The 14,818-nt window shown below is 42.1% G+C and overlaps 1 protein-coding gene across 2 annotated transcripts in view; it reads left to right on the forward strand.

Annotated features, from left to right (window-relative positions):
• The window catches only part of PELI1 (pellino E3 ubiquitin protein ligase 1), a 48,006-nt gene that overhangs the window by 5,708 nt on the left and 27,480 nt on the right, over nucleotides 1-14,818 (forward strand). The window contains exon 1 of one of the 2 annotated variants that reach the window (XM_010706454.3): nucleotides 10,855-11,009. The exons of the other annotated variant lie outside the window; for it this stretch is intronic. Within the exon in view, the coding sequence (XP_010704756.1) occupies nucleotides 10,955-11,009 (55 nt within the window). The 5' untranslated portion in view covers nucleotides 10,855-10,954. Of the gene's footprint in view, nucleotides 1-10,854; nucleotides 11,010-14,818 lie in introns of those variants that run through there. 2 annotated transcript variants of the gene reach the window in all.

Here is a 14,818-nt window from a genome sequence, read left to right on the forward strand (position 1 = left end):
GGGGGGTAGGGAACGGGAGGAAGATATTAAAAATAATTTTACAAAATCACGCTACCTTTGGACTCCGGATGCTTCATCGATTCGGGGATTCGGAGTAATCCCCTTCTCCCCGAGGGCAGCAAAGGGGGGCTGGCGGCTCGGCGAGGCGCACGGCACAAAGGGGCGGTGCGGGCTGCCCGGCCCGGCGCTGCACCCACCCCGCTGCGGGCTCTCGCTGAGCTGCCGGGCTGAAAGCTCGCTCTGAGAGCCTTCGCTCCAGCCCTCCTCCCCCGTCGGCTCTTTGTGAGCGGCGCAACTTTCACCGAATGCGGTTTCGGACGGAGCTAACAGCTCGTGTGCCGCCTCCGGGAGCAGCGGAGGGCGTTGGAAAGGCGGCTGTTGTTTTGTACCCGAGGCTTGTTTGGTGCGTTTTCGTTCCCTCTCTCCCCAAAAGCTGCTGTTGTCTGAGCTCTGCAAAACGCTGCTTCGTAGTTGAGCCGTGCCTTTTAAAGGCCGCTCGTTTGTTTTCGTTGGGACTGCCAAGCCTTCAGAACGTGCTCCTCGGTGAGTGATTGGAGGCATCGGGCAGCCCGAGCCTTGGTTCCACATCCAGGGAGCGATGGCTTTATTTGTTCCATTTGGAATCTGCTGGGGGCAGAGGGCTGTTTCCGGTTTCTGTTGGGCAGCATTTCATACTGCACAAAGGAGAAGCCGGGTGACCTGTTGATGATGCATCTTTCATTGCTTTTTATGCTGAGAAGCGAAGCTGTGTTAGCGGAGACGAGGGCTTTCCCGGCTGGGTTTCCATTTGCATGAGCTGTGCGGTCTGTGCGGCTTTGTGTCTTAGGCCAGCACTTTCAAAGCTAGTGGCGTGGTGGCAAAGTTCGCAAGTCTGCACCGGACATCCCCTCCTGCTCTCCCCTACCTCCTGTCTGCAGGAAAAGCCTGGGTGGTAGGAAACTGAGCCAGCTAGCTGGAAAGTTAGGCCCTTTTCGTGCCCTTTTCCCTTATGAGGCACGAAGTATCCTAACTGCTGCTTAAGCTCTTACCTATTTGTTGTGAATGGCCGGGCGGGAAGCTTTTGGAGCACATCTTTGTTATGTGTAGGCATATGCAGCTTGCCTTAAGCTTAAATGTCTTCTGTTTCTAATGAACAGAGGAGCACCTCTGTTATGCTGAGTGCAGTCTTGTACTTAATGAGTGTTTCTGTTCTTACTAAACAATGAAATGTGTTTCTTGATGTGGCAAGTCGTCTGTTTTGTCTTTTTGTCTGAAATTGAAATTTCAACTGCTAGTATTTCAGTTAAAAAAAAAGTATAAATATTCGTGTTAGTGTAAAATCTGTGTTATAACCATTGTGTGTGTTGGTATTGGTTTATATTAAGAAACTAAGTAGAGAAAACAGCATTATTTCACTTCGGGATTTATGGCTAGTGACTGCATGGTTGTAGATGCCAAGTAGAGCATCATCTGCTTGTAGCTGGTGATATTTAAATTCTTATTAATTTGTGAGGAACTAATCACAAGTATATCGTTGTATATAATATTTTCTTAGACAGGATCTATGGAATACAGGAGAACAGAGAACCTGAAACTGTTTGTAGATCCTGATCCACGCTGTGAGCTAAAGGAAGAAGAAAAAGGGTATTTCATGAAAAACGAAGTCATCTTTAAGGGCATACTTGTAAGCTAAGTTGGGCAGTTGGCTTGGAACTCTTGGAGGATGCTAATAATTGAAAGTACTTGTTGCTGGGCTGGTCACTGCATGTCTTGCTGATTAGGCCATAGAGGTTTTGACTGTAGGTGGCATTAAAAGGAAGAAGTTCTCAGCTCTTTTGCTTCCAGACATTCATTCCTTAATCTTCAGATTCACAAGTGTGCTGACAAACTGTCAAAGGAAGTGACAGCAAAGAGATGGTGTAGGAAGTAGGTCAAGCTCTGCTGAATACTGCTGAGATAGTTTCAGTGGAAAAAAAATAAGCATGTCTCCATCTGATCTAGTTTCTGTTTCCTTTCAATCTACTGCTTACAGGAGTCGCCAGTAAAACTTACCCTCCTACAGCGGTCTCCAGGTCCTACTGAAATGAACGTTGTGTCCCTAATCAGGTGCAGTTAGGCTGCGTGGTGGTGAGGAAGCTGAAACAGCTTCGTTCTGGTCCTGTGCAGTGCTGGGTGCCCACAAATTGCCAGCTGGGCAAAGCTGAGGTGGTCCCTTTGTTTTCCTGGAAGCCTGAGGCAGTTCGTTGGGTTGATTTCCATTCGTGCTCCTTCACTCTCTGCTGCTGAGGTTCTGCTGGGGGCAGTCTGGAGCAATAAGGTAGCATTGTGGAGTGTTCTTTGTGGCCATGCTGTTTGCCAGTGGATGTTACAATTGTTGCAAGTATCTATAATATTTCTCCTTTGAGTTGTTGCTTGAATATAACAAGAAAACCTGTGATTTTTTTAAGGAAAAAAATCAAAATCTTTGGCATGCTGCAGGTTATCCTTAAATTACAAAAAAGCAAGCTTTGCCCTGTTGCTGCCAACAACATGATCTGCAGGAGAATTACCATCTTGCACTATGAATGCGTTCTGATCCAAGTGTCCTGTATTTACGCTGTTTTGAAGGCTGGTATTACTTGTATGTGGAGACAGTGCTTCAGTGCTTGGCCCAGGTAAGTGCATGGCTTAATGGCTGCCTGTGTCAGCCTTCTGTCATGGCCTTCTTCTGCTGACCCTTGTCACGCCACTTGGAGCAGCAAATGTGCTTAGATATTGAAATGACCTTTCTGCAGTAACCTTGTAGTCATGAGGGAATACAAAAAGTTGAGTTGTGTCTACTGTGGCAAGCTGTTGAAGCCACCTTCAGATGATTCTGCAGGATGGTTGTGTTGATTTTGTTGGCCTCCCTTCACCGGTACCCCGTGCTGAAGGGAGGTGGTCATCTAGTTTCAATAAAGGCTGTGAGCTAGTTAGCAGATTTGTTTGATTCAGACTGGTTGGAAGCATTTGGTTAAAGATTAATGGTATCCTCGGGTGCTTGCCATGTAGGAACGTGGTTTGGTTCATGAATAGGTAATAAAAGTTTATCTGTTGACCTTGTTTCTTAATCCATGGTGCTGAACTCAGTCATAGTTACTTGCCTGCCAGGCGTGGTATGTATTACATGAATACCTAAATTTTAGGCTCAAAGCTCTTGTACTCAAGGGCAGAGTGGATCAACCCCTGCGATGCATTTCAGGCTGCCATTTTGGAAGTGTTCTCTGTTACCGTTCTAAGGTGTATGGCACTTGGCAGAGGAGGAGCCCCTGGACCCATTGCTGCATTCCCGTTGGAGAAAGGATTTACTCAATTCATGCTCAGATTGCAGTACTTTTCTTCCTCACCAGCAGAATATGTTACAGAAGACTTTGTCATGCAACTCTAAATGTTCTTGATCTTCCTTGATGTCAGCTATATGGCTATGTCAGCCAGATGTTTTCCTATGCCGACACTGTTTGCAGCAGTTTAATTGCATAAATGTGTTTTCAGAAGGGCCAAAAGCATTCTTTTGGGGAGACTTTTAGTAGTAGAGAGATTTGGGGCTGAAAGGTGCTGATCTGGCTGTATTAGGTAAGAGTGGGCTTGGGGATGTGTCAGTGGGGGGAAATGTGCCTTCTAATTGACAAAAGTTAATCAAAGTCTCAGATGTAAGCTAACAGGCTGACAAAAGCTTGCCTGCAAGTAAAATACTTGGGCAGATAACCACGATTGTTTTGGCAGAAAAGCTTTTGTTGCTAAATGCTGTGTTTCTATGTTTGTTTCTTTAGCATTTGCTATAGTGGCTGAGGCTCTGTTGTGGGCTAATCTGTAAAATAGTACAGAAATAAACAGCAAGCAAGGTAATAAAAAACTGAAGTTAGACTCAGACCAGAAGAGATCTGTGGATTATTTTTCTTACGCGGGATAATTGGAGTAGCTACTAGAGAACTCATTCTTGTGTGTTGAGGTTGCAAGTAAATTGGATACATCAAAAATGTTTTGTAGATGTTTGCAAGGTATGGAATTGGTGCAAGTTTGTTCAGAAAGATTTGCTGGGTGATAGTGTAGCAGAGGTAGGACTCCAGGAGGAAAAAAGGAAAACTCTGCCTAGCCAAAGTTGTTTTAAGTAGACTGCTATCAATGGATTATTGCGTCTGTTGCCTCTTGATTTACCTGCTTGCATATACTTAGCTGTGTCTATTTCAAATATGTATTATATGGCCATTTGGACTTCATTACAAACAGTTAAAAGTGCTCTTTCTTGAGCTGGGGTAGCAATTTTCTTCACAGGCAAGGAGGGTGATAAGAGAACAAAACTTCTGTAAGGAATATTCTGTAATATTCTGTCAGATTTGCGTTAAAATTGGTGGACTTTAAGCTTGTAAGAGTTTTCTGGAGGCAGAGTAAGAGCAAACTTGGATCTGATTCAAGTATCTCACCCTGACCAGTCTGTTTGTCAGTGCTCCTGCCCAATTGTTTGTCTGAATGGAGCAGGGAGTGATTGGGAAGTAGCAACTGCTGAGTTTCTCCTGCCTTCTGCCAGTTCCTCCTCTAGGAGGATGGCCCTGTAACCTGCTTAAGGCATAAATGTTGTAGTTCTTTAGGTCAGGGGAGTCCAGCTGGCATCTCGGGGTTACATCTACCATCAGTTCTTTCTGTTTTCAGTCACTGAGCAGTATTGAATAGATAGGACTTGGTTTTAAAAACATACAGACTGCAGTACTTCAACTATGTTTTATTTGTCCTAAGAAAACTTGTTATGTATAATAAAAGCTGTCTCTGAAGAGCTCCTGTTTAAGAAGTCTCAAGACTCCTTTTCTCTTAAATGTTAATATGTGTATTGAGTTTTTTCTGATTTTTTTTTTTTCTTTTGATGCCATCCTGATATTCTTTCTGCTTATCTGAAGCAGTTGCAATTCAATGCTTTTACAAGAATAAATACTGCCTTAATCATGGCTTAACGCAAGATTTGGCTGGGAGGTGAGTAATGGTTCTTCTGTCATATCCTATAGCCCAAACTATTTATTTGCTATACGGTTAGGGGAAAAAATCCAAAATGCATCACATGTGGAGTCTTACTATCAAGTAATTAACTTCCTTTTAAAGAACTTGTTGCTCATTTCCCTTTTGTAATGCACTCTTGGGTTAAGCTGCTAATTCTAAAAATGCCAGTTCTACCATTTCCCAGTAACATACTTCTTTCTTTGTTTGCTTTTTCCCCAAGCCACTTTAAGTACTCAGAGGCACGTTTAACATGTAAGAAAATAAACCCAACTAGGTGTTTGATAAATACTGCACCTCTCTGCATGTTCACTGCTGTATTTCAAGGCTAGCAGAAGATGACTGTAAACTTCATTTCTTAAGTAAGAGTAAAGGGGCTTCAGGCCTTAGTTAATGTCAGGTGGGTTATGTACTTGCCCTTTGGGCTGGCTCCTTTCTGCTGGGCTAGTGTTCTGTTTTGAGTTTAGAGATGGAAAAAGATGTCGCTAATGATGTCAAAATCTTCTTAGGAAACAGAGTTCCTCACCTATGGGAAACTGGAGCCATTGATTGTCCATTGAGCCATTTCCATAATCAAACCTGTATGGTAATTCCATTTCGTATTTGGGAATACCGTATTCTGAGATCCAGAGCAAGCTGTATGATGCTCACCCATGGTGGGAGTGCATTGGCTGTCCATGAATGGCTTCTACACTGCACTAGTAGTGATGATCAAAAGCTGAGTAGTTGGAGGGAAGAAGATGGAGATGGCATGTTTTACAGCTTGACTCTTAACACCTACCAGTATGCTGGGTGATATTTGTTTAATGTGCCTTCTTTACAGAGGTGAGAGGGATCCAGTTCAAATTCCCTGAAAGTCATATGGGCAATCAGGAAAGACTTTCTTAAAAGGGAAAAGATCTTTTTCCTCGCTTTTCCAGATAGGCGGTGCTGAGAATCAGAAGGCCCCAAAGCAGGCCCTTAGGTGTTCCATTTGGTCTTTTTTCTCAATTGTGTGACGATGCTTAGGCAAATTTGTGCTGATAGAGCAACCACATTAGATAAGGACTGCTTTTCTGGTCCCGTCTGCTGTGCCCTCATCTCCTCAAGTTAAATGACCATGTAACTGTGCACCTCATCCCTGGGAATGGCAGACCAAGCCAATACAAGTTGTAGTGCAGTGCACATTACTGTCTGTAGGCAGCTGATCTCTCCTTTGTGCATAGATGACTTTCCCAGCAAAGTCACCCCCTCTTGATCCCCGTGGTAGGTGGATCCATCACTCTACAATCTTTGTTCTTTGATCTTCTGTTAATAAGGTAATTACTATGCTGATGATAGCCCACATCAATTCTTAGAGCATTCATTTGGTGCTGTACGAGAAATAGCTGTACAGTAGAGCTTTCTACTGTAAAGACGCTCAATTGGTGCCACAGGAGCTGCTGACTCCTGGTGGTTTCTGAGCACTGCTCAAGGTTATTGCAGAGGGCTGGAGCATACAGTGCTAAGGGCAGCAGTTGGGATTTCTTCCTTCCTTTTGGAAAAAGAAGCAACACAGTATTTTGTTGAGGTGATCACCTGTGGAAGCTGAAGAGCTGAACTTGATCTTGCAAGCAGATAATCACATAGGTAGCTTTATTTCTTTATTTGTGCATGTGTGCCTATCTTTCTGGTCACAGGCTAGTTTTGTTAGCTTTGCCCAGGGCTGTCTGAGTTGCAGATGTGAATGTAGAGTAGATCCTTGTGCTCGTTGCTGTTGGCTGAGGAAGGCCGTGATGCAGTGCTGGAATGTGGGGGCTTAGGGATAGCAACTGCTTTTCAATTCCTCTGCCAAGCTGTGTGTGTGCTTCTTGATATTTTTTTTCCTTCTTCATTTCCATAACTATTTACTATGCCGTTTTTTGATGAACAATGTGTAGCAGGCAATGGAAACTCCTACCTGTACAGGAAAAGCAGTAGGAGCATTTATCCTGCGGTCTTTAATGTAAAGCTCCTCAAAAAGGAGCATATTGAAGTTGGCAATGTCTAAACAGGAGCAGAGATACGAGCGTGATCCAAAAGATAAGGGGAAGGTAAACTTTTACCTTAAAGCTCTGAGGGGCCAGTCAAAGGGAGAAGTGAAGAGCTTGCTTATTGTGTCAATTAGGCATGTGTTATGAACATCTGGTGTTTTTCAGTCTCTCAGAATCCACAATAACAAGTGGTGTAGCCTGCTGCTGTCTTATTGGTATTACGAACAACAGTAACAATCAGATTTACCTGGCCCTTTTGTTATGTACTTCAGAACATCAGCTGTTAATAAATAGCAACTTTAATGATCCAGGTAGTACTTGGCTTATGCGTAGAGATGGCCAAGGTTTTTCTCCCTGCCTTGCTCTGATGTCAGATATAGGGTTGTGTTTTTTTTCTCCTGTTACCCAGCCAGGGATAGGGATGGGGCCCCTCTGAAAGCATGGGAGGGATACATTCCCTTCCAGATCCCAGGGAGGTGTGGGGGAGGGACATGTAAGCTGTCCCTAATGAAATAAGAGAAAACATCATGAGGAGTTGTGCTCTGCTGTGCTATCCAACTAGGAGCTTAGTATTCTTTTCTTTTATTAGGTCCTGCAAAGTTGAGGGAGGGATCTGTTTGTGAGGATGGTGTCCGTGAAGCCCCAGATGGATGTTAAGCTCATATCCTTGCCTTCATTTTGATAGAAGTTAAGAAACTCACAGGTGTGTTGATGCTTGATTTGCTGATGTTTGGAGGCTGCTACAGAAATGAAAATTAGCATTTGGTTCCTAATCAAATCTTGCTCAGCTCTGAGATATGTAAACTAATGAAGTACCGATACAGGCGAAGCTGGGTGAATAAACTGATAGCACAGTGTGAGTTCCCAAAGTTCACAATTCTCATTTCTTTCTTCTGCTTTGACTGTGTCAGGCGTTGAGGCGTGTGACCAAGGAGCAGGTACAGAACTTGCCTGAGCCACGGTGCTTAGGAGGAAAGCACAGTGATTTCTATATGAGGTTCACAACATCTGTTTGTAACCTTTGTCACAAGTGGAACAAATTATAAAATGGTAAATGCAGTTACTCTGCCAGTTGGCATATGCTCAATTTCACGAAGCGTGCCAATTAGATTTAATACGAATGTTCCCTCAGAAAGATCACCTTGATTTAATTCTTTTTCAGATGCATAAAGTAGAAATGGTCTGAAGCTTTCTGTTTGTCCTTTAAAGACTGCTATATTTCTAGCTCTTGGCAGACATTGTCCACAAGTACTTCATGTTCCACTGGGCTCATGCCAAATTTAATGTACTGTGTGTACCGAAAGCATCAAAACCAGAGTGACTTTAATTTTAGATTTTCCAGCTACCATTACTGATATTTCTTAGATCTGTTCCATCCAGACTATCAGTTTAATTTCTTCTCCCTCTGGGAATTTGTGAGAGGATCTTGACGGTGTTTATTTGCCTGTCTAGAGACCACTGATGTGAGGGAGAGCTGTGGATCAGGCATCTTTGCAGTGGCCAAACTCTCCATTTATGGGAGCTAAATCAGCATACTGAAATATTTTTGAGCTCCTGACTTTAGCAGTGATGGGCACACTGTGAGTAAAAATAACGTTATAAGCAAAGTCCTTCAGCTATTCTTCAAGAAACTTGAATTTAGTAAAAATCTGAGGCGACAAAGGACTTACTGTCAGCTAATCTTAGTCCACACAGTACCAAAAATTGTGGGTTTCTGTTTTGCAGTGCTTCTATGCTGTACAAATCCAAGCCTGTAAGATGTTAGACTCTGAAGAGACAAAAGAGATGAAGTAAGGGAGAGAAACAGAGCAAGTAGTAGTTGTGGTAGTAGACAAGGGGAGGAAGGAAATAACTGGGAGAAAGAATGGGGCACGGTGCAAAACAGCATGGCTTGGTTTGTTTGTAGTACCACAGTCATCAGGTCTGCTGATCCCTGCCTGACAGCTGTGTCTGTTGGCTTCATATTTTGGCTGTTCATCTTTTATTTTCAACCCTCAGGGCCAAGTAGCTGCACATAAGCATGGCTTCTGGCCAGGTGGCTCATCGCCCTCGGAGCAAAGCAGGATTCCCTTCTATTATGCTGATGTGGAAGAGCGTGGCACTCAACAGAGCCTGGTGTTTTCCCCCTCCCCCTCTTATAGTTTTCCTGTGCCTCTTATTAAATGCCGATCTGTTCTGGTTTCTGGTTTGCAACTGCACCCTCTGTTAATGTTGCTAGAGCAAAGTTTGCTTAGTTCTTCAAAGGCTCCTAAACTGGGAAGAGAGGGAGGGGTCTCTTGTTGCAGAGGGATTTGAAATCCCAAGCAGTTCTGTGTTCCTCATTAATACTTGACATATGTGGGAATTACTCGTTAGTCCTTCTGGCATCAGTGGTTTTTGTTAGGCTTAACTTCTTTGCCTAATTTCAGTTGTTTGGTGTTCAGGCATAGCTTGTAGTTCAGTGCCTGCTCCCAGATCTCTGAATGTAGCAAAGACAAACAGAAAAATTGTCCTATAGAAAGAAAGTACAAGAAATGACTAAACAGTCAAAGTACAAAAAAATGACTGAAGACAGAATAAAAAAACTGTTGCAAACCTGCTTTTGTATCCAAGACCAAATTGAAAGTTTTTAGTTTATTGCAGTTACTGTGCTTATTTTCAAACTAATTTTCAAACTTTCTTTATATAAACAGAGTAAGTTTTTTGTTGTACTAAGTCATCTTTTTTGCTAGTTTTTGTTACATGAAGGAGCAAAACAATTTGAGTAAAAGGGTGCGTGTAAAAAAAAACAAGAATTGACTTCAAGGTGAAGAATAGGAGTGGCTATGTTTCCTTGCTTTTTCAAGATTAAACACAGCTTTTAAGTGCTGCTGAAGAACAAACTGCTTCCCGTAATCTCGTTATTAATTAGTGCATTCATTAAAAAAAAAAAAGGCACTAATTTTGTTCTTTTTTGGAAACAAATGTGCAGTCAGCTGCATCGAGTTCTCTGTTCCTGTCTGTTTACAGGCACGTACATGGAACGTAGTGAATCCAATTGAGGAATAGGTCTGGGATTCAATCTGTGAACACCATAACGTGGCTGTGCAAAAATGTTGCCTAAATGCAAGGCAGTGGTACTTTATGCTGTCTTGAAATTGATTAACCACAGGTTGAAATCCTGCTGTAGGTCAGCTGTAACCTGGTGCAGGCATTCCTACAGAATAGGTGAGGAGAACAGGTGGTAAATAATAGTTCTGTGATGGAGTGCTCCTGTCTTTGCACACAAGGTTTGTATCTCTGTACTAGTGACCAGGTTCCCAATGAATAGAAGCTGCTTTGGAAGAGATCTTTGGAAATCAGCTAGTCCAGCCCCTTCTGCTCTCCCTGCCCCGAGCAGTTTGAAGTTAAAGGCAGCACTTTAATCTTTTCGTTTTGAATAGTCTTGAACAGCATACAAACAGCATGCAGTGTCTACTGGCATTACTACCGATCTCCTGTCAATGTATAACTTGGAATTACTCAGTATCACTCCAGAATTTTGTGCTTTTTTTTTTTTTGTAAGTCTTGAGCATGCTTGAACAGACTGGTATCTGCATTCACTGAAAAATTTTGGACAACTGAATGTTTGAGCTGCTGTGTGCTAGGAGTATCGATTGGGTGTAACACGTGCCACGTTCAGAGAAATGCTATTAACAGAAGAATTCCTTCTCTTAAAATGTCTATTTGTTCAGACACTGAGCCAACATCGATAAGTCTCTGCGTACCCATTCTTCTTTACAGTGGCTGGAGCAACAGGTAGATTTCCTGGCTCTGCCTCTTCCAGCCGACTGTTCTCAAATGGTGATGCTAGCTGTTTGGTGCTAATGTGGATGGGGCTTAACCATATGGTCTCGCTCTCACTTTCTCTCACAGTGTTGAAAAATCTTGTCCTGTCTACACTAGCAGCTAACTGATCTGCATCCATTGTTGACAGCCACCATCATCAGCAGGTCATTTTCCCTCTGCAAGCCTGGCTTTTGGTTATGTATCGTAAATCCAAGTGGAAGTGCGGTTACGATCTTGCGGTTCTTGGACACGGTGAGTTTAGATCTGTACAGTTGCTCTAAGAGAGCAAACATTTCTTCTTGCACTGAACTTCCATAAATGAAAATCTCGAAGAGAAAGGTAACTACATCTAACAATCGTCTACATTCCCTTAAGATATCCCTTTTATTTAGCCCTTCAGATTTTAAGGTTAGGTGCTAGAAATACAAGTGTAGAACAATACAAACTATTAGTGTTGTCTTGCTGTTACTGACCATAACTATATTTGTTCCCTTAACACTGCCTTTTTAAAGTGGGTGGAGAAGAAGTGCCTTAAGTTGTTCCTGACTGTCTTCTTACACTTACTGCCCCAGCTTTTATAAAACTGCTGACAAGAGATCTGACTGTTTAGCTCTACCGAGCCATATTTCCTTGTTCCCTAACATTGAATTTCTACTGAAGACTGTTTCCAGAGGTTCTGAGCTGGTATAATATCGCAGTCCCTGCTGTCTTGCTTCTCCCTCTTGTCTCCCTGGCCTGTTTGCATGCAGCCCCACTCCTGGGCTCTGAGTTTTGCAGCATGCACACTTCTTTGCTCTGGATCTGCTGACCACAACTTTCCAGCAAGGAGGAGACATTTCTCACCAACTTCGTGGAAGACTGCGATCAAATTCCTTTCAAAGAGGTTCAGGGAGCTGAATCCTGAACTTTGTCATTAGCCTGGCAGTATGCCCTTTTGATGTGGTAGGCTTAAAATGTTTATTCTGCTTTTAGTAGCTCTGTCACTGAATGTATGTGGCTCTTTTTTTTTTTTTACTCTTGTCTTTTGGACAACTGCTGCCACCTCGTTGTTTGCACAAAAGTAATAAAGGAGTGTTACGAGAACATCATCTTTTGCTTGCTTAGACCAGCTTTGATAGCAAAACTAAGTCTAGTGAAAGTGAGAATGCAAGCTCAAATCCAATGGGTGTGATTAATAACAAGACGACTTGGCATATGACTTTGAAAATGTTTACAGTTTTACCTTACATCTTGGGGGATCAGAGCCAGTAGGCATGAGATGGTAATCATAATGATGTTTTTCATGATCAAAGGTATCATTACGTCAGTGGCTGCTATTTTTATTTAAACTGCCTAAATCCTAAAGCTGGTTGTGAGCAGCCTGTATAGGTGGTGAACAACCTGGAACACTTTAAGTATAGAAAACTCAACGTCATGACTTTTTTTTTTCAAATGAATTGGACTTGATTAATGCTGCATAGCTCTTCCAGTTTCAGATCAGCTGTAGATTCCACCATGCCTCTGTTTTCTGTCAAGTTTCTCTTCCAAGGAAATTTTTATTTCACAATACTTGACAGTGCTGCTGTATTTGAAAGTGGAGCTTGTCAGATAATACAGTATTATGTAGAGCTTAAAAATACTGTAACTAGTGGAGCTTTGTATTATCAGTTCAAAAGCTTCACCTATTAGTATAGGAATAGTCTCTAACAAAACAGAACGGGTCAGAGAACATTTACAGTGCTCGAGTACTTGCATATAAGCCAGTATACTTGCAACAAACTTAGCAAGACTTTGCTTCCATAAGAGCTGTGGAATACAGTTGTTAGTGAAGCTGAGTGCTGGAGAATCTCAAAGGTTCCTGGCTTCTGAGTGCTTCACCTCTTCAGTCAAACAGTGCACGACTGAAGTACTGTAGCTGGCACTGAGTGCTGTTTCCGTAACCATCCTGAATGTCTGGGGCTTATCCAAAATCAGAGCAGTGAATTAAATTACGTGTTCAGCCCAGATCTGCTCTAGTACGGTCTTGCTTGGGCAGGCTGATAGCCATCTTGCTTATGCCGGTTAATTTGGTTGGCTCCAGTGGAGCTCAATACTTACTTGCAGGTAATAAATATGACTTGGATATCAGGTTTGGTGAGGTGACCAGGCAGGTGAACAAGAGCAGAAGTAGCAGTCTAATTCCTTTTCCTTGCTAAGTATGCTTTTACTTTTTTTTTTTGGCATAATATACTGAGAAACAAAGTCCTGCTGCTCAGTTCAATTGATTGTTTGCAGATGAGCTGCAAACCTCGGTTTTATTTTGTGAAACACTGTGAAGGCTTAGTGTAATAACAAAAAGAGAGAAAGAACTCAGTCTGTTGCTACATTACTGTGCCAGGAAATAATCTTTCTTCTCTGACCAGTTGTGTAGCTGCTCCAGCCATGGTATGATGTAGCTTTACTTTAACAATGGCTTTGTTTAGGTTATCCTTTTAACCAATGGTTTTGGCATGCTTTAAAAAAAAAACAACACAACAAAACCAAAACACTTATCCTTTAGAGGATCTTGCTGCAATATTCTGCTTTGGCTAAGCTTAAGGGCTGCAAACATTTATTAAAATTTAATGGGCAAGTCTTCATCTGTGCCACAGTAAAGACCATCTGAAGTGTGTAGAGTTTGCAAGCAGTTATGCAGAGGGCTGAAGCTTTGCCAAGGGATAGCATCTTCTGTATGCTGGAATGGTTTCAGATTGTTCTGTGCATTTCTGGCTGGAATGATTCCAACCCGTAATAGAGGACACGAGTTCTCTACTGCACTTAATCTTTATATTTTTAACTTTTATTCTTGCAAATAAATATAAATCTGTCAGTCCTCAGCATATATGGGTGAAGTCATATAGCTTTGGGGATGCAGATTGCAGCCTTTTTTACTTTGCAGATAAACTTCTATGTAAGTATTTGTTTGAATAAGTATTTGTTTCTCTTTTCTAATTTGAGATAGGTACTTGGTTAGATTTTAAATGTGATAAAAATGGTACAGCTGTATACATGATGTTTCTAAGCTCTTTCCCACTGCTATTAAAGCATAATTTCAAGATGAAAACATAGAGTTGCAGATTGGTTTTAGAGCAAAGACTTACTAGGATATCAAATTTTCCTCTATTTGCCCCTTTCTATTGGCTTTTTTTTTTTTAAACAATTAAAATGAAATTTCTCCCTTACAAAGAGAAAAAAAATGACTTGAATGGGGCTACTAATAAGTAAACTAATAATTGGAGCTGGAGTTCTGTAATGTTCCTTAGCATAGGTATTATTTCCGTGTTGGTGCCCTGCTGATCTGGCATCCTTTTGTCCCAGCAGTGCTGTGTACAGGCAAGAACTGCACAGTATAAACAAGGCTATAGGAGGGTTAGCTTGTGACAGCACTGTATTTATTTGTGTAGTTTGGAGTTTGTGCCTGGGACACGTAATTCACACGCTTCCATCAGTAAAACGCTGAAGGTGCAGAATGACTTCAGACTTTCAAGTACAACAGTGACTGTGAAGCCAGAGAAAGTCGTCTTTGCTTTGTTTAGAGAAGATATGTTACTTTTACAACTGGTTTTAAGCCAGCTAAGTCTGAGTAGTGACTTCCTAACATAGGTGGATGTGGCTACTATGGCTGTTTGTACCTCTGCCATACATTCTGCTCTGTGCGTGGTTGACACGGCATCCCCTAAGTAGCAGAGTAACTAATAAAGCTTGCAAACTGAGAGCAGGACTTCTGCAAACCCTTACGAGTGCACGTGACTGAAACACTGATGTGCTCAATGTGAACAGCTGTTAGTGATTTGAAGAGAAATTCATGAACAATGTCAGTCCTGAGGGGGCTGGTCTGTCCTGAAGAACTTGCAAAGAGTTATTTCTGAAGAGCCAGATTTCTGGCAATTAATCAGTCTGTACTTAAACAGCTGGCTATTAAAGGGCAAGTAAATAGCACTTCTGTACTAAAAAAAGCTAATGCTTGAAAAGGACTTAAGGTTTCTTTGGTATACTTGAGAACAGATGCCCAAGCAATAACATATCAGATGCTGATATGAATTTCTGAGGTGCACACAGGGTCA

Source organism: Meleagris gallopavo, chromosome 2 (assembly GCF_000146605.3).
Source record: "Meleagris gallopavo isolate NT-WF06-2002-E0010 breed Aviagen turkey brand Nicholas breeding stock chromosome 2, Turkey_5.1, whole genome shotgun sequence".
NCBI classification, from domain to species: Eukaryota; Metazoa; Chordata; class Aves; order Galliformes; family Phasianidae; genus Meleagris; species Meleagris gallopavo.